The sequence below is a fragment of the Salmo salar genome, chromosome 09 (assembly GCF_965601325.2).
Source record: "Salmo salar chromosome 09, fSalSal1, whole genome shotgun sequence".
Classification (NCBI taxonomy): domain Eukaryota; kingdom Metazoa; phylum Chordata; class Actinopteri; order Salmoniformes; family Salmonidae; genus Salmo; species Salmo salar.
Window position 1 is genome coordinate 100,275,489 of NC_138299.1, and position 27,012 is coordinate 100,302,500.

At 44.7% G+C, this 27,012-nt stretch overlaps 1 protein-coding gene across 2 annotated transcripts in view; it reads right to left on the minus strand.

Annotated features, from left to right (window-relative positions):
* The window catches only part of LOC106591089 (putative E3 ubiquitin-protein ligase MID2), a 249,705-nt gene that overhangs the window by 145,313 nt on the left and 77,380 nt on the right, over positions 1-27,012 (minus strand). Inside the window, exon 3 of one of the 2 annotated variants that reach the window (XM_045724240.2) lies at positions 2,574-2,639. The exons of the other annotated variant lie outside the window; for it this stretch is intronic. Coding sequence (XP_045580196.1) covers positions 2,574-2,639 — 66 coding nt within the window. The remainder of the gene's footprint in view (positions 1-2,573; positions 2,640-27,012) is intronic. 2 annotated transcript variants of the gene reach the window in all.

Sequence of the window (27,012 nt, forward strand, 5' to 3'; positions counted from 1 at the left end):
AATTAACCATCTGAACTACAGGTTACAGTTCCCAATTAACCATCTGAACTACAGGTTACAGATCTTCAATAAACGATCTGAACTACAGGTTACAGTTCCCCAATAAACCATCTGAACTACAGGTTACAGTTCCCCAATAAACCATCTGAACTACAGGTTACAGTTCCCAATTAACCATCTGAACTACAGGTTACAGTTCCAAATTAACCATCTGAACTACAGGTTACAGTTCCTCAATAAACCATCTGAACTACAGGTCACAGTTCCCAATAAACCATCTGAACTACAGGTTACAGTTCACAATAAACCATCTGAACTACAGGTTACAGTTCCCAATTAACCATCTGAACTACAGGTTACAGTTCCAAAATAAACCATCTGAACTACAGGTTACAGTTCACAATAAACCATCTGAACTACAGGTTACAGTTCCCAATAAACCATTGTATTTATACTGTAAGATAGCATCATCCATCCAAAGCAAAGCCAATATTCAGTTCTGTGAGATAACAGATAACACAAGATGACCTTGAAGGATATAGAGAGAGAGCATCAGAATAGTTCTGTAGAAATATTCAGAATACTATCCAACTACATTCACAACATTCAATAGTGCTGAGTGAGGTTGAGATCCGTGACAGTTAGTGGGTTAGTCAGAGGGTTTAGATCCCTGACAGTTAGTGGCTTAGTCAGAGGGTTTATATCCCAGACAGTTAGTGGGTTAGTCAGAGGGTTTAGATCCCTGACAGTTAGTGGGTTAGTCAGAGGGTTTATATTCCTGACAGTTAGTGGGTTAGTCAGAGGGTTTAGATCCCTGACAGTTAGTGGGTTAGTCAGAGGGTTTATATCCCAGACAGTTAGTGGGTTAGTCAGAGGGTTTATATCCCAGACAGTTAGTGGGTAAGTCAGAGGGTTTATATCCCTGACAGTTAGTGGGTTAGTCAGAGGGTTTAGATCCCTGACAGTTAGTGGGTTAGTCAGAGGGTTTAGATCCCAGACAGTTAGTGGGTTAGTCAGAGGATTGAGATCCCTGACAGTTAGTGGGTTAGTCAGAGGGTTGCGATCGAAGACAGTTAGTGGGTTAGTCAGAGGGTTTAGATCCCTGACAGTTAGTGGGTTAGTCAGAGGGTTTAGATCCCTGACAGTTAGTGGGTTAGTCAGAGGGTTGCGATCGAAGACAGTTAGTGGGTTAGTCAGAGGGTTTAGATCCTTGACAGTTAGTGGGTTAGTCAGAGGGTTTATATCCCAGACAGTTAGTGGGTTAGTCAGAGGGTTTAGATTCCAGACAGTTAGTGGGTTAGTCAGAGGGTTTATATCCCAGACAGTTAGTGGGTTAGTCAGAGGGTTTATATCCCAGACAGTTAGTGGGTTAGTCAGAGGGTTTATATCCCAGACAGTTAGTGGGTTAGTGAGAGGGTTTATATCCCAGACAGTTAGTGGGTTAGTCAGAGGGTTTAGATCCCAGACAGTTAGTGGGTTAGTCAGAGGGTTTATATCCCAGACAGTTAGTGGGTTAGTCAGAGGGTTTAGATTCCAGACAGTTAGTGGGTTAGTCAGAGGGTTTATATCCCAGACAGTTAGTGGGTTAGTCAGAGGGTTTATATCCCAGACAGTTAGTGGGTTAGTCAGAGGGTTTATATCCCAGACAGTTAGTGGGTTAGTGAGAGGGTTTATATCCCAGACAGTTAGTGGGTTAGTCAGAGGGTTGAGATACAAATCAAATAAAATCTGATTTTATTGGTCACACACACATGGTTAGCAGATGTTAATGTGAATTTAGCGAAACGCTTGTGCTTCTAGTTCTGACAGTGCAGTAAGTGGGTTAGTCAGAAGGTTGAGATCTCAGAGAGAGAGAGAGAGAGAGAGAGAGAGAGAGAGAGAGAGAGAGAGAGAGAGAGAGAGAGAGAGAGAGAGAGAGAGAGAGAGAGAGAGAGAGAGACATTTTTATTGTTTATTTCACTTTTGTATATTATTTACCTCACCTGCTTTGGTAATGTTAACATATGTGTTTTCCATGCCAATAAAGCCCCTCAAATTGAATTGAGAGAGAGAGAGAGAGAGAGAGAGAGAGAGAGAGAGAGAGAGAGAGAGAGAGAGAGAGAGAGAGAGCATAACAGCCCATGAATTTAAGCAACAGCAGTAACAAAGAAGAAGCAACAACTACAAAAACAACAACAACAGGAAGAAACAACAGGAAGAAACAACAGGAAGAAACAACAGGAAGAAACAACAGGAAGAAACAACAGGAAGAAACAACAGGAAGAAACAACGGCCGCAGGCAGCAACACAAAGAGGAATAGTTACAACAGCTCTTTTGAAGCTGGTTATCTATTCATGCATGTGAATGAGAAGCATGAGAGGAAGGGCAATCCAAACGTCCACCTGGCTGTGTGACCGTATGTGTCCATTGTCTCAGTAACCTCTCCCTCTCCAAACACCAGGACAACCAGGACACTGGTTGAGTCCCAAATGGCACCCAATGCCCTTCATTGTGAACTAGTTAGCACAGGAAATAGGGTGCCATTTGGGAGGGACAGTGATTTAAAAGTCAAGCGAATCATTGGGTGACTCACCGCAGCGCTTGTCTTTGATGCCTCCAATACCGCGTCAGATACTCTGCCAGGACTCACTTGAAAAGCCTACGAACACACACATAGACAGGTCTGGTCTGGTCTGGTACACTATGAAAACACACATAGACAGGTCTGGTGTGGTCTGGTACACTACGAACACACACATAGACAGGTCTGGTGTGGTCTGGTACACTATGAAAACACACATAGACAGGTCTGGTGTGGTCTGGTACACTACGAACACACACATAGACAGGTCTGGTGTGGTCTGGTACACTACGAACACACACATAGACAGGTCAGATCTGGTCTGGTCTGGTCTGGTACACTATGAAAACACACATAGACTGGTCTGGTCTGGTCTGGTCTGGTACACTACGAACACACACATAGACAGGTCTGATCTGGTCTGGTCTGGTACTCTATGAAAACACACATAGACAGGTCTGGTCTGGCCTGGTCTGGTCTTGCTGGTCTGGTCTTGCTGGTCTGGTCAGATCTGGTCTGGTACACTATGAACACACACATAGACAGGTCTGCTCTGGTCTGGCCTGGCCTGGTCTGGTCTTGCTGGTCTGGTCTGGTCTGGCCTGGTCAGGTCTTGCTGGTCTGGTCTGGTCTGGCCTGGTCAGGTCTTGCTGGTCTGGTCTGCTCTGGTCAGGTCAGATCTGGTCTGTTACTCTCTACTGACACGTTAGTCTAACTGGTCGGTCTGTTACTCTCTACTGACACGTTAGTCTGACTGGTCTGTCTGTTACTCTCTCTACTGACACGTTAGTCTAACTGGTCTGTCTGTTACTCTCTACTGACACATTAGTCTGACTGGTCTGTCTGTTACTCTCTCTACTGACACGTTAGTCTAACTGGTCTGTCTGTTACTCTCTCTACTGACACGTTAGTCTAACTGGTCTGTCTGTTACTCTCTCTACTGACACGTTAGTCTAACTGGTCTGTCTGCTACTCTCTCTACTGACACGTTAGTCTAACTGGTCTGTCTGTTACTCGCTCTACTGAAACGTTAGTCTAACTGGTCTGTCTGTTACTCTCTACTGACACGTTAGTCTAACTGGTCTGTCTGTTACTCTCTACTGACACGTTAGTCTAACTGGTCTGTCTGTTACTCTCTACTGACACGTTAGTCTAACTGGTCTGTCTGTTACTCTCTCTACTGACACGTTAGTCTAACTGGTTTGTCTGTTACTCTCTCTACTGACACGTTAGTCTAACTGGTCTGTCTGTTACTCTCTCTACTTACACGTTAGTCTAACTGGTCTGTCTGTTACTCTCTACTGACACGTTAGTCTAACTGGTCTGTCTGTTACTCTCTCTACTGACACGTTAGTCTGACTGGTCTGTCTGTTACTCTCTACTGACACGTTAGTCTTACTGGTCTGTCTGTTACTCTCTACTGACACGTTAGTCTTACTGGTCTGTCTGTTACTCTCTACTGACACGTTAGTCTAACTGGTCTGTCTGTTACTCTCTCTACTGACACGTTAGTCTAACTGGTCCGTCTGTTACTCTCTACTGACACGTTAGTCTTACTGGTCTGTCTGTTACTCTCTACTGACACGTTAGTCTAACTGGTCTGTCTGTTACTCTCTCTACTGACACGTTAGTCTAACTGGTCCGTCTGTTACTCTCTACTGACACGTTAGTCTAACTGGTCTGTCTGTTACTCTCTACTGACCCGTTAGTCTAACTGGTCTGTCTGTTACTCTCTCAACTGACACGTTAGTCTAACTGATCTGTCTGTTACTCTCTAGTGACACGTTAGTCAAACTGGTCTGTCTGTTACTCTCTACTGACACGTTAGTCTAACTGGTCTGTCTGTTACTCTCTCTACTGACACGTTAGTCTAACTGGTCTGTCTGTTACTCTCTACTGACACGTTAGTCTAACTGGTCTGTCTGTTACTCTCTCTACTGACACGTTAGTCTAACTGGTCCGTCTGTTACTCTCTACTGACACGTTAGTCTAACTGGTCTGTCTGTTACTCTCTCTACTGACACGTTAGTCTAACTGGTCTGTCTGTTACTCTCTCTACTGACACGTTAGTCTAACTGGTCTGTCTGTTACTCTCTCTACTTACACGTTAGTCTAACTGGTCTGTCTGTTACTCTCTACTGACACGTTAGTCTAACTGGTCTGTCTGTTACTCTCTCTACTGACACGTTAGTCTAACTGGTCCGTCTGTTACTCTCTACTGACACGTTAGTCTAACTGGTCTGTCTGTTACTCTCTCTACTGACACGTTAGTCTAACTGGCCTGTCTGTTACTCTCTCTACTGACAGTTAGTCTAACTGGTCTGTCTGTTACTCTCTCTACTGACAGTTAGTCTAAATGGTCTGTCTGTTACTCTCTCTACTGACACGTTAGTCTAACTGGTCTGTCTGTTACTCTCTAGTGACACGTTAGTCTAACTGGTCTGTCGTGTACTCTCTACTGACACGTTAGTCTAACTGGTCTGTCTGTTACTCTCTCTACTGACACGTTAGTCTAACTGGTCTGTCTGTTACTCTCTCTACTGACACGTTAGTCTAACTGGTCTGTCTGTTACTCTCTCTACTGACACGTTAGTCTAACTGGTCTGTCTGTTACTCTCTCTACTTACACGTTAGTCTAACTGGTCTGTCTGTTACTCTCTACTGACACGTTAGTCTAACTGGTCTGTCTGTTACTCTCTCTACTGACACGTTAGTCTAACTGGTCCGTCTGTTACTCTCTACTGACACGTTAGTCTAACTGGTCTGTCTGTTACTCTCTCTACTGACACGTTAGTCTAACTGGCCTGTCTGTTACTCTCTCTACTGACAGTTAGTCTAACTGGTCTGTCTGTTACTCTCTCTACTGACAGTTAGTCTAACTGGTCTGTCTGTTACTCTCTCTACTGACACGTTAGTCTAACTGGTCTGTCTGTTACTCTCTCTACTGACACGTTAGTCTAACTGGTCTGTCTGTTACTCTCTAGTGACACGTTAGTCTAACTGGTCTGTCGTGTACTCTCTACTGACACGTTAGTCTAACTGGTCTGTCTGTTACTCTCTCTACTGACACGTTAGTCTAACTGGTCTGTCTGTTACTCTCTCTACTTACACGTTAGTCTAACTGGTCTGTCTGTTACTCTCTACTGACACGTTAGTCTAACTGGTCTGTCTGTTACTCTCTCTACTGACACGTTAGTCTGACTGGTCTGTCTGTTACTCTCTACTGACACGTTAGTCTAACTGGTCTGTCTGTTACTCTCTACTGACACGTTAGTCTAACTGGTCTGTCTGCTACTCTCTCTACTGACACGTTAGTCTAACTGGTCCGTCTGTTACTCTCTACTGACACGTTAGTCTAACTGGTCTGTCTGTTACTCTCTCTACTGACACGTTAGTCTAACTGGTCTGTCTGTTACTCTCTCTACTGACACGTTAGTCTAACTGGTCTGTCTGTTACTCTCTCTACTGACACGTTAGTCTAACTGGTCCGTCTGTTACTCTCTACTGACACGTTAGTCTAACTGGTCTGTCTGCTACTCTCTCTACTGACACGTTAGTCTAACTGGTCTGTCTGTTACTCTCTCTACTGACACGTTAGTCTAACTGGTCCGTCTGTTACTCTCTACTGACACGTTAGTCTTACTGGTCTGTCTGTTACTCCTCTACTGACACGTTAGTCTAACTGGTCTGTCTGTTACTCTCTCTACTGACACGTTAGTCTAACTGGTCCGTCTGTTACTCTCTACTGACACGTTAGTCTAACTGGTCTGTCTGTTACTCTCTACTGACCCGTTAGTCTAACTGGTCTGTCTGTTACTCTCTCAACTGACACGTTAGTCTAACTGATCTGTCTGTTACTCTCTAGTGACACGTTAGTCAAACTGGTCTGTCTGTTACTCTCTACTGACACGTTAGTCTAACTGGTCTGTCTGTTACTCTCTCTACTGACACGTTAGTCTAACTGGTCTGTCTGTTACTCTCTCTACTTACACGTTAGTCTAACTGGTCTGTCTGTTACTCTCTACTGACACGTTAGTCTAACTGGTCTGTCTGTTACTCTCTCTACTGACACGTTAGTCTAACTGGTCTGTCTGTTACTCTCTACTGACACGTTAGTCTAACTGGTCTGTCTGTTACTCTCTCTACTGACACGTTAGTCTAACTGGTCCGTCTGTTACTCTCTACTGACACGTTAGTCTAACTGGTCTGTCTGTTACTCTCTCTACTGACACGTTAGTCTAACTGGTCTGTCTGTTACTCTCTCTACTGACACGTTAGTCTAACTGGTCCGTCTGTTACTCTCTACTGACACGTTAGTCTAACTGGTCTGTCTGCTACTCTCTCTACTGACACGTTAGTCTAACTGGTCTGTCTGTTACTCTCTCTACTGACACGTTAGTCTAACTGGTCCGTCTGTTACTCTCTACTGACACGTTAGTCTTACTGGTCTGTCTGTTACTCTCTACTGACACGTTAGTCTAACTGGTCTGTCTGTTACTCTCTCTACTGACACGTTAGTCTAACTGGTCCGTCTGTTACTCTCTACTGACACGTTAGTCTAACTGGTCTGTCTGTTACTCTCTACTGACCCGTTAGTCTAACTGGTCTGTCTGTTACTCTCTCAACTGACACGTTAGTCTAACTGATCTGTCTGTTACTCTCTAGTGACACGTTAGTCAAACTGGTCTGTCTGTTACTCTCTACTGACACGTTAGTCTAACTGGTCTGTCTGTTACTCTCTCTACTGACACGTTAGTCTAACTGGTCTGTCTGTTACTCTCTCTACTTACACGTTAGTCTAACTGGTCTGTCTGTTACTCTCTACTGACACGTTAGTCTAACTGGTCTGTCTGTTACTCTCTCTACTGACAGTTAGTCTAAATGGTCTGTCTGTTACTCTCTCTACTGACACGTTAGTCTAACTGGTCTGTCTGTTACTCTCTAGTGACACGTTAGTCTAACTGGTCTGTCGTGTACTCTCTACTGACACGTTAGTCTAACTGGTCTGTCTGTTACTCTCTCTACTGACACGTTAGTCTAACTGGTCTGTCTGTTACTCTCTCTACTGACACGTTAGTCTAACTGGTCTGTCTGTTACTCTCTCTACTGACACGTTAGTCTAACTGGTCTGTCTGTTACTCTCTCTACTTACACGTTAGTCTAACTGGTCTGTCTGTTACTCTCTACTGACACGTTAGTCTAACTGGTCTGTCTGTTACTCTCTCTACTGACACGTTAGTCTAACTGGTCCGTCTGTTACTCTCTACTGACACGTTAGTCTAACTGGTCTGTCTGTTACTCTCTCTACTGACACGTTAGTCTAACTGGCCTGTCTGTTACTCTCTCTACTGACAGTTAGTCTAACTGGTCTGTCTGTTACTCTCTCTACTGACAGTTAGTCTAACTGGTCTGTCTGTTACTCTCTCTACTGACACGTTAGTCTAACTGGTCTGTCTGTTACTCTCTAGTGACACGTTAGTCTAACTGGTCTGTCGTGTACTCTCTACTGACACGTTAGTCTAACTGGTCTGTCTGTTACTCTCTCTACTGACACGTTAGTCTAACTGGTCTGTCTGTTACTCTCTCTACTTACACGTTAGTCTAACTGGTCTGTCTGTTACTCTCTACTGACACGTTAGTCTAACTGGTCTGTCTGTTACTCTCTCTACTGACACGTTAGTCTGACTGGTCTGTCTGTTACTCTCTACTGACACGTTAGTCTAACTGGTCTGTCTGTTACTCTCTACTGACACGTTAGTCTAACTGGTCTGTCTGCTACTCTCTCTACTGACACGTTAGTCTAACTGGTCCGTCTGTTACTCTCTACTGACACGTTAGTCTAACTGGTCTGTCTGTTACTCTCTCTACTGACACGTTAGTCTAACTGGTCTGTCTGTTACTCTCTACTGACACGTTAGTCTAACTAGTCTGTCTGTTACTCTCTCTACTGACACGTTAGTCTAACTGGTCTGTCTGTTACTCTCTCTACTTACACGTTAGTCTAACTGGTCTGTCTGTTACTCTCTACTGACACGTTAGTCTAACTGGTCTGTCTGTTACTCTCTCTACTGACACGTTAGTCTAACTGGTCTGTCTGTTACTCTCTCTACTGACACGTTAGTCTAACTGGTCTGTCTGTTACTCTCTCTACTGACACGTTAGTCTAACTGGTCTGTCTGTTACTCTCTACTGACACGTTACTCTAACTGGTCTGTCTGTTACTCTCTAGTGACACGTTAGTCTAACTGGTCTGTCTGTTACTCTCTACTGACACGTTAGTCTAACTGGTCTGTCTGTTACTCTCTCTACTGACACGTTTGTCGAACTGGTCTGTCTGTTACTCTCTACTGTCACGTTACTCTAACTGGTCTGTCTGTTACTCTCTCTACTGACACGTTAGTCTAACTGGTCTGTCTGTTACTCTCTACTGACACGTTAGTCTAACTGGTCTGTCTGTTACTCTCTACTGACACGTTACTCTAACTGGTCTGTCTGTTACTCTCTACTGACACGTTAGTTTAATTTCTGCTCAATCCTCCTCTCTTTCTCTCTTCTCTTCTTGCGTGACTAAATCTTTCTAGGTGCAGGTGTGTCAATGAGCCTGAGTCTTGCTGTCCAGTCCTGTCCTGCTGTCCTGTCCTGTCCTCCTATCCTGTCCTGTCCTCCTGTCCTGCTGTCCTGTCCTGCTGTCCTGTCCTGCTGTCCTGTCCTGCTGTCCTGTCCTCCTGTCCTGTCCTCCTGTCCTGCTGTCCTGTCCTCCTGTCCTGTCCTCCTGTCCTGCTGTCCTGTCCTGTTGTCCTGTCCTGCTGTCCTGTCCTGCTGTCCTGTCCTCCTGTCCTGTCCTGTCCTCCTGTCCTCCTGTCCTGCTGTCCTGTCCTCCTGTCCTCCTGTCCTGCTGTCCTGTCCTGTCCTGCTGTCCTGTCATCCTGTCCTGTCCTCCTGTCCTGTCCTCCTGTCCTCCTGTCCTGCTGTCCTGTCCCCCTTTCATGTCCTGCTGTTCTGCTGTCCTGTCCTCCTGTCCTTGTGTCTGGTCCTGTCCTGCCCTCCTGTCCTCCAGTCCTCCTGTCCTCCTGTCCTGCTGTCCTGTCCTGCTGTCCTGTCCTGCTGTCCTGTTCAGTCCTCCTGTCCTGTCCTTTCCTGCTGTCCTGTTTTCCTGTCCTGTCTTCCTGTCCTGTCCTGCTGACCTGTCCTGCTGTCCTGTCCTGCTGTCCTGTCCGATGTCTGTCTGAGACTGTGAAATGACTGCTTGCTAGAATTCATGGCATGTTGCGTCAGAAGAAGCAGGAAGGAAGACAGGATGAGGATGAGCATTTGGTGTGTGACATCATTTTGAACAGCAAACATCAGAGGACTGGCATGGAAGCAGGACAGGACAGCAGGACAGGACAGCAGGACAGGACAAGACAGGAGGACAGGACAGGACAGGAGGACTGGCAGGGAAGCAGGACAGGACAGCAGGATAGGACAGGAGGACAGGACAGGACAGGAGGACTGGCAGGGATGCAGGACAGGACAGCAGGACAGGACAAGACAGGAGGACAGGACAGGAGGACTGGCAGGGAAGCAGGACAGGACAGCAGGACAGGAGGACAGGACAGGGACAGGAGGACAGGACAGGAGGACTGGCAGGGAAGCAGGACAGGACAGGACAGGAGGACAGGAGTACTGGCTGGGAGGCAGGACAGGACAACAGGACAGGACAGGAGGACAGGACAGGAGGACTGGCAGGGAAGCAGAACAGGACAACAGGACAGGACAGGAGGACAGGACAGGAGGACTGGCAGGGAAGCAGGACAGATGTGTCATTCATTAAAGAATTCTATCTATTCTGTCCCAAATGGCCCCCTCTTGCTCTATGGTCCCTGCTCAACAGTAGTACACTATGTAGGGAATAGGGTGGTATTAGGGAATAGGGTGGTATTAGGGAATCGGGTGGTATTATGGAATAGGGTGGTATTTGGGAATAGGGTGGTATTATGAAATAGGGTGGTATTTGGGACGTAGGCTCCAAATGCAGGTAGCGTGGTAGTTTACAGACCATGGTAGTTTAGAGACCATGGTAGTTTATAGACCATGGTAGTTTATAGACCATGGTAGTTTAGAGACCATGGTAGTTTATAGACCATGGTAGTTTATAGACCATGGTAGTTTTGAGACCAAGGTAGTTTATAGACCATGGTAGTTTATAGACCATGGTAGTTTATAGACCATGGTAGTTTATAGACCATGGTAGTTTATAGACCATGGTAGTTTTGAGACCAAGGTAGTTTATAGACCATGGTAGTTTATAGACCATGGTAGTTTATAGACCATGGTAGTTTGGAGACCATGGTAGTTTATAGACCATGGTAGTTGAGAGACCATGGTAGTTTATAGACCATGGTAGTTTAGAGACCATGGTAGTTTGGAGACCATGGTAGTTTATAGACCATGGTAGTTTATAGACCATGGTAGTTTACAGACCATGGTAGTTTATAGACCATGGTAGTTTACAGACCATGGTAGTTTACAGACCATGGTAGTTTACAGACCATGTAGTTTGGAGACCATGGTAGTTTATAGACCATGGTAGTTTATAGACCATGGTAGTTTAGAGACCATGGTAGTTTATAGACCATGGTAGTTTAGAGACCATGGTTTTTTATAGACCATGGTAGTTTATAGACCATGGTAGTTTATAGACCATGGTAGTTTAGAGACCATGGTAGTTTACAGACCATGGTAGTTTAGAGACCATGGTAGTTTATAGACCATGGTAATTTATAGACCATGGTAGTTTATAGACCATGGTAGTTTATAGACCATGGTAGTTTATAGACCATGGTAATTTACAGACCATGGTAATTTATAGACCATGGTAGTTTATAGACCATGGTAGTTTACAGACCATGGTAGTTTAGAGACCATGGTAGTTTATAGACCATGGTAATTTATAGACCATGGTAGTTTATAGACCATGGTAATTTATAGACCATGGTAGTTTATAGACCATGGTAGTTTATAGACCATGGTAGTTTACAGACCATGGTAATTTATAGACCATGGTAATTTATAGACCATGGTAGTTTATAGACCATGGTAGTTTACAGACCATGGTAGTTTAGAGACCATGGTAGTTTATAGACCATGGTAATTTATAGACCATGGTAGTTTATAGACCATGGTAGTTTATAGACCATGGTAGTTTACAGACCATGGTAATTTATAGACCATGGTAGTTTATAGACCATGGTAGTTTAGAGACCATGGTAGTTTACAGACCATGGTAGTTTCTAGACCATGGTAGTTTAGAGACCATGGAAGTTTAGAGACCTTGGCAGTTAAGAAAAGTTTCTGGTTCAAATCCCTGCGCCGACTTGGTGACAAATCTGTCAATGTGCCCTTGAGCAAAGCACTTAACCCTAATTGCTCTTGTAATTGCTCCTGTAAGTCACTCTCCTGTAAGTCACTCTCCTGTAAGTCACTCCATCCCTTTAGATTTGTGTGTATTAGGTAGTTGTTGTGGAATTGTTAGATTACTTGTTGTTACACTCTAACATCTGCTAATCATGTGACCAATAAAATGTGATCTGATTAGGATAAGAGCGTCTGCTAGATGACAGAAATGTAAATGTATATATGTTCTGTCCCATGTGACCAGAGAGGAGGAAGGAGCCTGCCTGCCAGGGGTTTAGAGATGATGATGATGATGGTGTGTGTGTGTGTGTGTGTGTGTGTGTGTGTGTGTGTGTGTGTGTGTGTGTGTGTGTGTGTGTGTGTGTGTGTGTGTGTGTGTGTGTGTGTGTGGCAGTTTTATAGATAGAAAGGCCTAGGAAAGCCTGGAACGAGGTGTCATTGTAGTGGCCTTAGCTGGCAGGCAGTTAGCAGAGTGTGGCAGTTGCAGAGAGAGAGGGAGAGAGAGATTGTGTGTGTGTGTGTGTGTGTGTGTGTGTGTGTGTGTGTGTGTGTGTGTGTAGTGTGTGTGTGTGTGTGTGTGTGTGTGTGTGTGTGTGTGTGTGTGTGTGTGTGCAGCAGCAGTAGCAGCAAAGTAAGAGGAGAGTCAGTCTATAATACACTCATTAAAGCAGACACCAGAGAGAAAGAGAAAGAGAGAGAGCAACAGAGAGAGAGAGAGAGAAAGAGAAAGAGAGAGAGACCTGGTGCTGCTGTCTCCCACTAAAGAGGGTTTACAGCAGCACCTAAATCGTCTTCACAGGTTCTGTCAGACCTGGGCTCTGACCGTTAACCTAAAAAAAACTAATATAATGATATTCCAACAAATTACCGGAAATCAGGATGACAAATATAAATTCTATTTGGACACAGTTCTATTAGAACACACCAAAAACGACACGTCTCTAGGACTAAATATCAGCAACACAGGAAGCTTTCACATGGCTATGAACGAGCTGAGAGACAAAGCAAGAAGAGCATTCTATGCCATAAAAGGAACATTAAAATCGAAAATCCAATTAGAATCTGTCTCAAAATGTTCCAATCAGTTATAGAACCAATTGCTCTATATGGCAGTGAAGTATGGGGTCCACTGTCTAATAATGAATTTACCAAATGTTTTGCAAGACTGTATTGCAAGTTCAAAGAAAAACTCCAAATAACGCATGTAGAGCAGAATTGGGCCAATACCCCTCCTCATTCGAATAGAAAAAGAGCCATCACATTTTACAACCATCTAAAAACAAGTGACCCCAAAACATTCCATCACACAGCTCTACAATATCAAGAGATGAAACAAGAGTCCCCTCAGCCAGCTGGTTCTGAGGCACAGTTCACTAACCCAAACCAACCCCATAGAGCCTCGGGACAGCACAACCAAATCAGCACAAAACAAAAATAAAAATATATCACCTTTTGGAAAGACACCACAAAAAATCTAAGTAAACTTCAATGCTATTCATCTCTAAACAGACAGTACATGGTGGCAGACTATCTGACCACTGTGACTGATAGAAAACTGAGGAAAACACTGACTATATTATGTATATAAATATATATATTTTATATGTATATAAATATATATATATTTTTTTTTATATATGTATACTTTGACAATGTAAGTAATAATGAACTTGCCATGTCAATAAAGTTCATTGAATTGAGAGAGAGAGAGAGAGAGAGAGAGAGAGAGAGAGAGAGAGGCAGAGAGAGAGGCTGAGAGAGAGGCAGAGAGAGAAAGGCAGAGAGAGAGAAAGAATCCACAAAGAATTTGAAAACGAACCCAATTTTGATAAACTCCCATATCTATTGCGTGAAATACCACAGTGTGCCATCACAGCAGCAAGATTTGTGACCTGTTGCCACAAGAAAAGGGCAACCAGTGAAGAACAAACACCATTGTAAATACAACCCATATTTATGTTTATTTATTTTCCCTTTTGTACTTTAACCATTTGCACATCTTTACGACACTGTATATATACACATCATATGACATTTGTAATGTCTTTATGCTTTTGGAACTTCTGTGAGTGTAATGTTTACTGTTAATTTGTATTGTTTATTTCACGTTTGTTTATTATCTACCTCACTTGCTTTGGCAATGTAAACATATGTTTCCCATGCCAATAATGCCCATTGAATTGAACAGACAGACAGACAGACAGACAGACAGACAGACAGACAGACAGACAGACAGACAGACAGACAGACAGACAGACAGACAGACAGACAGACAGACAGACAGACAGACAGACAGACAGACAGACAGACAGACAGACAGACAGACAGACAGACAGACAGACAGACAGACAGACAGACAGACAGACAGACAGACAGACAGACAGACAGACAGACAGACAGACAGACAGACAGACAGACAGACAGACAGACAGACAGACAGACAGACAGACAGACAGACAGACAGACAGACAGACAGACAGACAGACAGACAGACAGACAGACAGACAGACAGACAGACAGACAGACAGACAGACAGACAGACAGACAGACAGACAGACAGACAGACAGACAGACAGACAGACAGACAGACAGACAGACAGACAGACAGACAGACAGACAGACAGACAGACAGACAGACAGACAGACAGACAGACAGACAGACAGACAGACAGACAGACAGACAGACAGACAGACAGACAGACAGACAGACAGACAGACAGACAGACAGACAGACAGACAGACAGACAGACAGATAGATAGATAGATAGATAGATAGATAGATAGATAGATAGATAGATAGATAGATAGATAGATAGATAGATAGATAGATAGATAGATAGATAGATAGATAGATAGATAGATAGATAGACAGACAGACAGACAGACAGACAGACAGACAGACAGACAGATAGATACGTAGACAGACAGATAGACAGATATATAGATAGGCTGAGGTCACCACTCAGACAGAGAGAGAGAGAGAGAGAGACAGAGAGATACTGTGAGGCAGAGAGACATACAGAGACTGACAGAGAGAGAGGTCATGATCAGATGAGCTCCTGCATTTTTCAGCATGTTCTTAAAAAAAGATAGATTTAGAGTTAGATAAACTTTGTCAGGAACATATACAGGATACTACCCTCTACAACACAACCTTCACTCCAAATCAAAACTCGAAACCCACAACCTGATTTTGGACGGAATTACGGAATCACCTACCAAAGATTATTATTCCAACGCTATACAGCAAATGCTCTGGAAAACAACAGAAACCTGAAAACACCATCCAACCTGGAACTGAGTGAGCAATGTTTAGTCTGAAGCTATATTTTATTTCCAAAAGCCAAGAAGAAAAATACATGACATTACTTTATAAGGACTGAATGCTAAACTGCCAAGCTTGATACAACTTTAATTAGCACTGACGTGCCAAGTGAGAGGTGTCAAAGCCCTGTAGCTCAACAATGGCAGGAGAATCACACAGTCTACTCCAACCAAATGGAGAGGCCATAGAAGCTGCCTCCCGCTGTTCAGAGGTAATTAAATACAGTACCCTGTGTATGTAAAGAATGATAAGGCAAGAAAAGATCACAAAATGAAGCTCCTTATTGAAAATCAAGAGACACTTTTTGCTGACTATTATAAAAATGGGAACATCAGCAACCTCATCTTCCACACAGACCATCCCCTGACATGACACAGTGCTATATTAACCAGACCATCCCCTGGCATGGCACAGTGCTATATTAACCAGACCATCCCCTCCGGTATGGCACAGTGCTATATTAACCAGACCATCCCCCCTTCGCATGGCACAGTGCTATATTAACCAGACCATCCCCTGGCATGGCACAGTGCTATATTAACCAGACCATCCCCTGGCATGACACAGTGCTATAATAACCAGACCATCCCCTGGCACAGTGCTATATTAACCAGACCATCCCCTGGCATGGCACAGTGCTATATTAACCAGACCATCCCCTGGCACAGTGCTATATTAACCAGACCATCCCTGGCATGGCGCAGTGCTATATTAACCAGACCATCCCCTGGCATGGCACAGTGCTATATTAACACAGACCATCCCCTGGCACAGTGCTATATTAACCAGACCATCCCCTGGCATGACACAGTGCTATATTAACCAGACCATCCCCTGGCACAGTGCTATATTAACCAGACCATCCCCTGGCATGACACAGTGCTATATTAACCAGACCATCCCCTGGCATGACACAGTGCTATATTAACCAGACCATCCCCTGGCATGGCACAGTGCTATATTAACCAGACCATCCCCTGACATGACACAGTGCTATATTAACCAGACCATCCCCTGGCATGGCACAGTGCTATATTAACCAGACCATCCCCTGGCATGGCACAGTGCTATATTAACCAGACCATCCCCTGGCATGACACAGTGCTATATTAGCACACTACCCCTCTGTTAAGCGAGGGGCTGTTTACGAGGGGTGGAAACTCAGGATACTAGACAACGAGGACTATGAGTCAGCTAATATAAATCTCTATAAGTCTGGAACAGTATTTGGTACAGGGAAACCCCAAACAGTTTCAGCTGGACTTTCACCTAATCAAAGAATTAGCCCAGCAGGAGAAGCTCTCCCTGAGAAAGATACCCCCACCCCGAGTGGGTCAGACCAGACCTCTTCATTATATAACCCCACAGACGAGCAACCCCAAGCGGAAAGTCAACCTCCCAGCACAGAGTACTACTCCCTCAAAGAAATGAAGGATACATTTACCCAGCTGGAGGTAAGGCAGGTGGAGCTGGAACAGCAGGTCATTACACTCCAGTCAGCACAGACCCAGACAACAGTCCAGCACAACAACACCCCCTTAACCAGACCCGGAGAGCTGGAGGTGGAGAGAGACATATCTGCACTCTGGACTGTGGACAGGCAACTTCAACAATATAAAAATCAAGAGCAGGAGAAGAACAGAGCACTAGAGGAGAGGATCAGACTGCTGGAGGAGAGGTTGAGGGGGATGGAGGAGAGGATCAGACTGCTGGAGGAGAGGTTGAGGGGGATGGAGGAGAGGATCAGACTACTGGAGGAGAGGGTGAGGGGGATGGAGGAGAGGATCAGACTGCTGGAGGAGAGGGTGAGGGGGATGGAGGAGAGGATCAGACTGCTGGGGGAGAGGGTGAGGGGGATGGAGGGAGAGGATCAGACTGCTGGAGGAGAGGGTGAGGGGGATGGAGGAGAGGATCAGACTGCTGGAGGAGAGGGTGAGGGGGATGGAGGAGAGGATCAGACTGCTGGAGGAGAGGGTGAGGGGGATGGAGGAGAGGATCAGACTGCTGGAGGAGAGGGTGAGGGGGATGGAGGAGAGGATCAGACTGCTGGAGGAGAGGGTGAGGGGGATGGAGGAGAGGATCAGACTGCTGGAGGAGAGGGTGAGGGGGATGGAGGAGAGGATCAGACTGCTGGAGGAGAGGTTGAGGGGGATGGAGGAGAGGATCAGACTGCTGGAGGAGAGGGTGAGGGGGATGGAGGAGAGGATCAGACTGCTGGAGGAGAGGTTGAGGGGGATGGTGGAGAGGATCAGACTGCTGGAGGAGAGGGCGAGGGGGATGGAGGGAGAGGATCAGACTGCTGGAGGAGAGGGCGAGGGGGATGGAGGGAGAGAATCAGACTGCTGGAGGAGAGGGTGAGGGGGATGGAGGAGAGGATCAGACTGCTGGGGGAGAGGGTGAGGGGGATGGAGGAGAGGATCAGACTGCTGGAGGAGAGGTTGAGGGGGATGGAGGAGAGGATCAGGCTGCTGGAGGAGAGGGTGAGGGGGATGGAGGAGAGGATCAGACTGCTGGAGGAGAGGGTGAGGGGATGGAGGAGAGGATCAGACTGCTGGAGGAGAGGGTGAGGGGGATGGAGGAGAGGATCAGACTGCTGGAGGAGAGGGTGAGGGGGATGGAGGAGAGGATCAGACTGCTGGGGGAGAGGGTGAGGGGGATGGAGGAGAGGATCAGGCTGCTGGGGGAGAGGGTGAGGGGGATGGAGGAGAGGATCAGACTGCTGGAGGAGAGGTTGAGGGGGATGGAGGAGAGGATCAGACTGCTGGAGGAGAGGTTGAGGGGGATGGAGGAGAGGATCAGACTGCTGGAGGAGAGGGTGAGGGGGATGGAGGAGAGGATCAGACTGCTGGAGGAGAGGGTGAGGGGGATGGAGGAGAGGATCAGACTGCTGGAGGAGAGGGTGAGGGGGATGGAGGAGAGGATCAGACTGCTGGCGGAGAGGGTGAGGGGGATGGAGGAGAGGATCAGACTGCTGGAGGAGAGGGTGAGGGGGATGGAGGAGAGGATCAGACTGCTGGAGGAGAGGGTGAGGGGGATGACGTGTGACAGAGAACAACTCACTAGAGAGGTGGCCACCCCCGCAGAGAAGCCAGCAGAACAGCCCACCTCAGCTCCCGACAAAAGTCTCGAACCCATAGCAGAACAGTCCACACCAGTCCCTGACCATAGCGTCAAAATCACAGCAGAACAGACAAATGAAGAACCCCAAGCCCAGGGGATCTCACCCCCTCTGTGCACCCCCCCTGTTAGCCACCCTGATAGCCCTCCTGACAACCCCCCCACACCCACTGAGGACATACACAGGACACAGATTGTACTCCTTATGGACTCAAATGGGAAATATATACAAGAAAAAAAACTTTTCCCAAACACAGTGTGTCTAAAATCTGGTGTCCAAACACCCAGCACATACTAGACTTTCTGTCTGAGGACCAACTAGGTTCACCTAGCCACATAATAATACACACAGGCACAAACAACCTGAGAACACAGCAGGAAAGGGTGGCCACAGTACTGAAGGGAGTGATTGAAAAAGCTTCTTCTACTTTCCCCAATGCAAGTGGTTATCTCCACCTGCTACCACGGAAAGACTTCCACCCTGCTACCATACAGCAGGTAAACACAAGTATTTCCCGTGACTGTGCCTCAACCAATCAACACCCCGCCCCCCCCAAGTCAACCATGCCCACACACAATTTAGGCCCCCTCATATCAGACCTATGCCCCTCCTGCCCACCCCATGCACCCCACCCCCGCAAAGAGGGCCTCAACATGGAAGTCACACATACGCCCAAGCCGTGAGCAGGCACAACCCCCCCCCCTTACACTAGCCCAAGCCAATAGCATGTACCAGACGCTCAGCAGGCTCTGCTCACACTTACTGGCCTGAGGCCAAACCAAACGACCAACAACATTGGACACTTTATGGAACACAAAGCCTTCACTAACTCATCCTGGAATATCCAAGGCCTGAGGTCATCTGCCTTTGGCCTAAAGATCAGGAACCTGGACTTCATCAAAGAAATCGGAAATACAGACATTGTCATCCTACAAGAAACATGGTATAGAGGAGACGGACCCACTGGTTGCCCTCTAGGTTACAAGAACAAGAACCCGACACCCTCAGCAAACAGTGGGACAAACACCTGCCTGGAGGTGACAGCATTCCCTCCCCCATGTGCCCCCCTAGGCACAACTATGACAACATAACCAACAAAAACGGGTCACAACTCCTGCAGCTCTGTCGCACGCTGGGTATGTACATAATCAATGGTAGGCTTTGAGAGGACTCCTACGGTAGGTACACCTATAGCTCATCTCTTGGCAGTAGTACTGTTGACTACTTTATCACTGACATCAACCCAGAGTCTCTCAGAGCGTTCACAGTCAGCCCACTGACACCCCTATCAGACCACAGTCAAATCACAGTCTACTTGAACAGAGAGCAAAACTTAATCATGAGGCATCAAAGCCAAAGGAACTGAGTAATATTAAGAAATGCTATAGATGGAAGGGAAGTAGTGTGGAAACCAACCAAAAAACAATTAGGCAGCAACAAAGTCAATCCCTTTTAGACAACTTCCTGGATAAAACGTTCCACTGTAAGAGTGAAGGTGTACACTTGGCAGTAGAACATCTCAACAGTATATTTGACCTCTCAGCTTCCCTATCAAATCTAAACATCTCAAATCGAAAGAAGAAACCGAAGAAAATGAACAACAATGACAAATGGTTTGATGAAAAATGCAAATATCTAAGAAAGAAATAGAGAAACCTGTCCAACCAAAAACATAGAGACCCAGAAAACCTGAGTCTACGCCTTCACTATGGTGAATCACTAAAACAATACAGAAATACACAATGGAAAAAGAAGGAACAGCACATCAGAAATCAGCTCAATGTAATTGAAGAATCCATAGACTCTAACCACTTCTGAGAAAATTGGAAAACACTAAAACAAACAACAACACAAACAATTATCTATCCAAAATGGAGATGTTTGGATAAACCACTTCTCCAACAAAGAACAAACAGCAAAAACATTTACATGATCAAATACACATCTTAGAATCAACTATTAAAGACTACCAGAACCCACTGGATTCTCCAATTACCTTGAATGAATTACAGGACAATTTAAAACCCCAACAACCCAAAAAGGCATGTGGTGTTGATGGTATCCTCAATGAAATGATCAAATATACAGACAACAAATTCCAATTGGCTATACTTAAACTCTTTAACATCATCCTTAACTCTGGCATCTTCCCTAATATTTGGAACTAAGGACTGATCATCCCAATCCACAAAAGTGGAGACAAATTTGACCCCAATAACTACCGTGGGATATGTGTCAACAGCAATCTTGGTAAAATCCCCTGCATTATCATTAACAGCAGACTCGTACATTTCCTCAGTGAAAACAATGTACTAAGCAAATGTCAATTTGGCTTTTTACCAAATTACAATACGACAGAACACGTATTCACCCTGCACACCTTAATTGACAAACAAACAAACCAAAACAAAGGCAAAGTCTTCTCATGCTTTGTTGATTTCAAAAAAGCCAAAAAAGTAAATCTCAGTAAGACAAAAATAATGGTGTTCCAAAAAAGTCCAGTCGCCAGGACCACAAAAACAAATTCCATCTAGACACGTTGCCCTAGAGCACACAAAAAACTATACATACCTCGGCCTAAACATCAGCGCCACAGGTAACTTCCACAAAGCTGTGAACGAGCTGAGAGACAAGGCAAGAAGGGCATTCTATGCCATCAAAAGGAACATAAAATTTGACATACCAATCAGGGTCTGGCTAAAAATACTTGAATCAGTTAGAGCCCATTGCCCTTTATGGTTGTGAGGTCTGGGGTCCGCTCACCAACCAAGAATTCACAAAATGGGACAAACACCAAATTGACACTCTGCAGGCAGAATTCTGCAAAAAGAACCTCTGTGTACAACGTAGAACACCAAATAATGCATGCAGAGCAGAATTAGGCCGATACCCGCTAATTGTCAAAATCAAGAAAAGAGCTGTTAAATTCTACAACCACCTAAAAGGAAGCGATTCCCAAACCTTCCATAACAAAGCCATCACCTACAGAGAGATGAACATGGAGAAGAGTCCCCTAAGCAAGCTGGTCCTGGGGCTCTGTTCACAAACACAAACACACTCCACAGAGCCCCAGGACAGCAACACAATTAGATCCAACCAAATCATGAGAAAACAAAAAGATAATTACTTGACACTTTGGAAAGAATTAACAAAAAAACTGAGCAAACTAGAATGCTATTTGGCCCTAAACAGAGAGTACACAGTGGCAGAAATCCTGACCACTGTGACTGACCCAAACTTAAGGAAAGCTTTGACTATGAACAGACTCAGTGAGCATAGCCTTGCTATTGAGAAAGGCTGCCGTAGGCAGACCTGGCTCTCAAGAGAAGACAGGCTATGTGCACACTGCCCACAAAATGAGGCGGAAACTGAGCTGCACTTCCTAACCTCCTGCCCAATGTATGACCATATTAGAGACACATATTTCCCTCAGATTACACAGATCCACAAAGAATTCGAAAACAAAACCGATTTTTATAAACTTCCATATCTACTTGGTGAAATACCACAGTGTGCCATCACAGCAGCAAGATGTGTGACCTGTTGCCACAAGAAAAGGTCAACCAGTGAAGAACAAACACCATTGTAAATACAACCCATACAACCCATGCTTCTTTATTTTCCCTTTTGTATGTTAACCACTTGTACATCGTTACAACAGTGTATATATACATAATATGACATTTGTAATGTCTTTATGCTTTTGGAACTTCTGTGAGTGTAATGTTTACTGTTCATTTTTATTGTTTATTTCACTTTTGTATATTATCTACCTCACTTGCTTTGACAATGTTAACATATGTTTCCCATGCCAATAAAGCCCCTTGAATTTATATGAATAGATAGATAGATAGATAGATAGATAGATAGATAGATAGATAGATAGATAGATAGATAGATAGATAGATAGATAGATAGATAGATAGATAGATAGATAGATAGATAGATAGATAGATAGATAGATAGATAGATAGATAGATAGATAGATAGATAGATAGATAGATAGATAGATAGATAGATAGATAGATAGATAGATAGATAGATAGATAGATAGATAGATAGATAGATGATAGATAGATAGATAGATAGATAGGAGCCAATTTTGCTTGGTTGATATTAGTGGGATCCATGAGCTTTTTAAGAACACAAGCTTGAACTGCGAGCTAGGCAATGGGAGCTGATGAATGTGGAAATCGACAGTAGCCACGTGAGCCTGAACGAGAGGAGAGGACAAGAGAGAGGAGGAGAGGAATGGAGTGATGGCACAGAGACAGGGCCAAGCCTGTCTTAAACAGTCACAGCGTACAACTGACAGTCTATCAAATAGCGTTATGTCATCCCCCCTATGACATCATGCTAGTCGCTCCCAGGTTTTATCCCTTTAGAGCGCTTTCAAGTGCACGAGTCCGACCTATTGAAATTAAAGAGAACAGCTATGTCTCTAAGTCACAATCTACAGAGACAGGCACAGACACGGTCAACAGGAAGAAGCTTCATGGTTTAAAGAGACAGACATGGTCAACAGGAAGAAGCTTCATGGTTTAAAGAGACAGACACGGTCAACAGGAAGAAGCTTCATGGTTTAAAGAGACAGACACGGTCAACAGGAAGAGGCTTCATGGTTTAAAGAGACAGACACGGTCAACAGGAAGAGGCTTCATGGTTTAAAGAGACAGACACGGTCAACAGGAAGAAGCTTCATGGTTTAAAGAGACAGACATGGTCAACAGGAAGAAGCTTCATGGTTTAAAGAGACAGACACAGTCAACAGGAAGAAGCTTCATGGTTTAAAGAGACAAACACGGTCAACAGGAAGAGGCACTGTGTATTATTTGATCATACGAGCTAGTACACTACAGTAATGGCTGAACAACAAGGATCTTTATACACACAGAGTTGCAGGAGAGAGAGTGAACTAAGGGAACAAAATGTAATTAAATACATGAAAGAGGGAATATTCTAAAAGAAGAATGTGGTTGGGTTCTAAATATAAAGAGATGTTTGCTTTAAATTCTAAGCCTTTATTTCCAGTACACTGTCAACTCTGCATAATGTTCTCAGTGACTGGCCACTGCATCGTTGGGTCATAACAACAACAGCAACAATAACAGAATAAGAATGTCCTGAGGCTACCAATCTGACTTCAAAGTCTTTTGTCTTAATTATTTTGGGATCTTCTCAAATTGAAGAAAGTACAATGACAAAAAGCTTAACTTCAGAACTGTGTGTGTGTGTGTGTGTGTGTGTGTGTGTGTGTGTGTGTGTGTGTGTGTGTGTGTGTGTGTGGTGTGTACACATGTCTGATGTGAGTAACCAGAGCCTGCTGGGAACAGAACAGTGGTTTGACTGAGGATAATATTCCACAGAACATCTCTCCTGAAACTGATAGGGTTTTTGGGTAACAAGAAGTCAATGTTTTCTACATAGAGGCACAAGACAGGCTCAGAACACAATTAAATGAGAGGTATTTAAGAGAGACCATGTCTGAGTCTGGGAAATCTGCTTAAGTCAGTCATGATGATTTGTGAGTGTTTGCTCTCTCTGATAGTTAGGACTCAATATCGTCCTGAACTTCAGAGTAGGTTGATAGCCTTTTACAGTTTAGAGTACTGTACCGTATGCAGTTTAATGACGATGAAAATGTTCTCAGCCAAGGCAACATGTGGAATCAAAGCGGGCGGTTGTAGAACTACAGAATAGTAATGCAGGGATTATAAGACAGAGATCTAGGATATACCTTAACCCTGGGGGGGGGGGGGGGGTTAGGGTATATCTGAAATTGCATTTTTATCCCCCTCTCAGTTTTATCATTGGAATGTGATTCAAAACAAGGCTACGATGTGCTTTAGGACCATGCGGACACCTCCGAGGGGCTGTTTGGAGTGTTTATCCGACTGGACCAACAACAAAAAATAAAAAAATAAAATAATAATAACAATTTATGACCCCTCCCACCCCATTTTTGAAAACCTAGGTTGCGTCCCTGCACAGATCTATCATGGAGTTCCAAGAGGAATAGCTACAAGACAAAGGCATGATGAACGGTTTAAAGGACACATGTCTACATTGTTACTCACTCAACCTCTCCAGAGATCAGCGAGAGTGCTAAAATCCCTTTGGGTATTTGACGTTTATAACAAAGCATGTGAAAGCAGCCAGAAATCCAGTAATTTACATTACGTTCACAATGGAGGATTAGGAGGAGGAAGGAATTTCTCAATGTGAATAACTAAATTAAATGAATAGAAAAATAACTACAAGTGCAGTCCAGTAATAAGACCATACAATATTTGACATTTAGTCCTTGGTGTGGTCTAGGGCATTTGTTCTACAGACTGTAAAATAACTGAAAGGTTTTAGACTCAGTAGCTATTATAGTATTATAGCCATAGAGTACAGTTGATATATACGAGTCGTAGAGTACGGTTGATATTATGAGTCGTAGAGTACGGTTGATATTATGAGTCGTAGAGTACAGTTGATATTACGAGTCGTAGAGTACGGTTGATATTACGAGTCGTAGAGTACAGTTGATATTACGAGTCGTAGAGTACAGTTGATATTACGAGTCGTGGAGTACGGTTGGATATTATGAGTCGTAGAGTACGGTTGATATTATGAGTCGTAGAGTACGGTTGGATATTATGAGTCGTAGAGTACGGTTGATATTATGAGTCGTAGAGTACGGTTGGATATTATGAGTCGTAGAGTACGGTTGATATTATGAGTCGTAGAGTACGATTGGATATTATGAGTCGTAGAGTACGGTTGACATTATGAGTCGTAGAGTACGGTTGACATTATGAGTCGTAGAGTACGGTTGACATTATGAGTCGTAGAGTACGGTTGACATTATGAGTCGTAGAGTATGGTTGATATTTCATAAGACTTGAGGTCCTGTAGTTGATTACATGCTGAATACAGGCTCTGTGAATCTGAATGACAGTTGTTACATAAGAGTTGCTTTGTCACTGTCTCAAGGATGAATTTCTAGGTAATGTGTCTGACGTCTATGGCTTGACTTGACTTGAGTGGAACTCAGACATATTCAGACATACTGTATATTCCCATTTGTTTGTATATCAATATCAAATAATTTCTGGGTAACAATTTAGTACCTTCCTCTAATAGTTTTCCATGAAAATGGACACAAATATTTGGACTTTTTAGCAAAAAATATTTTTTGGAAGAAAGGACTGTATTGGAGTGGTCTGAGTGGGGAGGGGAAAACGTATAGCTGTTATTGGCAGAGTGGTTTGGAACTCTCTTTGTTATTGGTCTATTAACCAATTTACCACCTGTTGATGTCACCAGGCAAGCTGAAACTAGTGGTTAGAGCGTTGGACTAGTAACCAAAAGGTTGCTAGTTCGAATCCCCGAGCTGACAAGGTAAAAATCTGTCGTTCTGCCCCTGAACACGGCAGATAACCCACTGTTTTTTAGGCCGTCATTGAAAATAAGAATTTGTTCTTAACAGACTTGCCTAGTTAAATAAAGGTAAAATATACACTGCTCAAAAAAATAAAGGGAACACTAAAATAACACATCCTAGATCTGAATGAAATAAATAATCTTATTAAATACTTTTTTCTTTACATAGTTGAATGTGCTGACAACAAAATCACACAGAAATAATCAATGGAAATCCAATTTATCAACCCATGGAGGTCTGGATTTGGAGTCACACTCAAAATTAAAGTGGAAAACCACACTACAGGCTGATCCAACTTTGATGTAATGTCCTTAAAACAAGTCAAAATGAGGCTCAGTAGTGTGTGTGGCCTCCACGTGCCTGTATGACCTCCCTACAACGCCTGGGCATGCTCCTGATGAGGTGGCGGATGGTCTCCTGAGGGATCTCCTCCCAGACCTGGACTAAAGCATCCGCCAACTCCTGGACAGTCTGTGGTGCAACGTGGCGTTGGTGGATGGAGCGAGACATGATGTCCCAGATGTGCTCAATTGGATTCAGGTCTGGGGAACGGGCGGGCCAGTCCATAGCATCAATGCCTTCCTCTTGCAGGAACTGCTGACACACTCCAGCCACATGAGGTCTAGCATTGTCTTGCATTAGGAGGAACCCAGGGCCAACCGCACCAGCATATGGTCTCACAAGGGGTCTGAGGATCTCATTTCGGTACCTAATGGCAGTCAGGCTACCTCTGGCGAGCACATGGAGGGCTGTGCGGCCTCCCAAAGAAATGCCACCCCACACCATGACTGACCCACCGCCAAACCAGTCATGCTGGAGGATGTTGCAGGCAGCAGAATGTTCTCCACGGTGTGTCCAGACTGTCACGTCTGTCACATGTGCTCAGTGTGAACCTGCTTTCATCTGTGAAGAGCACAGGGCGTCAGTGGCGAATTTGCCAATCTTGGTGTTCTCTGGCAAATGCCAAACGTCCTGCACGGTGTTCGGCTGTAAGCACAACCCACACCTGTGGACGCCGGGCCCTCATACCACCCTCATGGAGTCTGTTTCTGACCGTTTGAGCAGACACATGCACATTTGTGGCCTGCTGGAGGTCCTTTTGCAGGGCTCTGGCAGTGCTCCTCCTGCTCCTCCTTGCACAAAGGCGGAGGTAGCGGTCCTGCTGCTGGGTTGTTGCCCT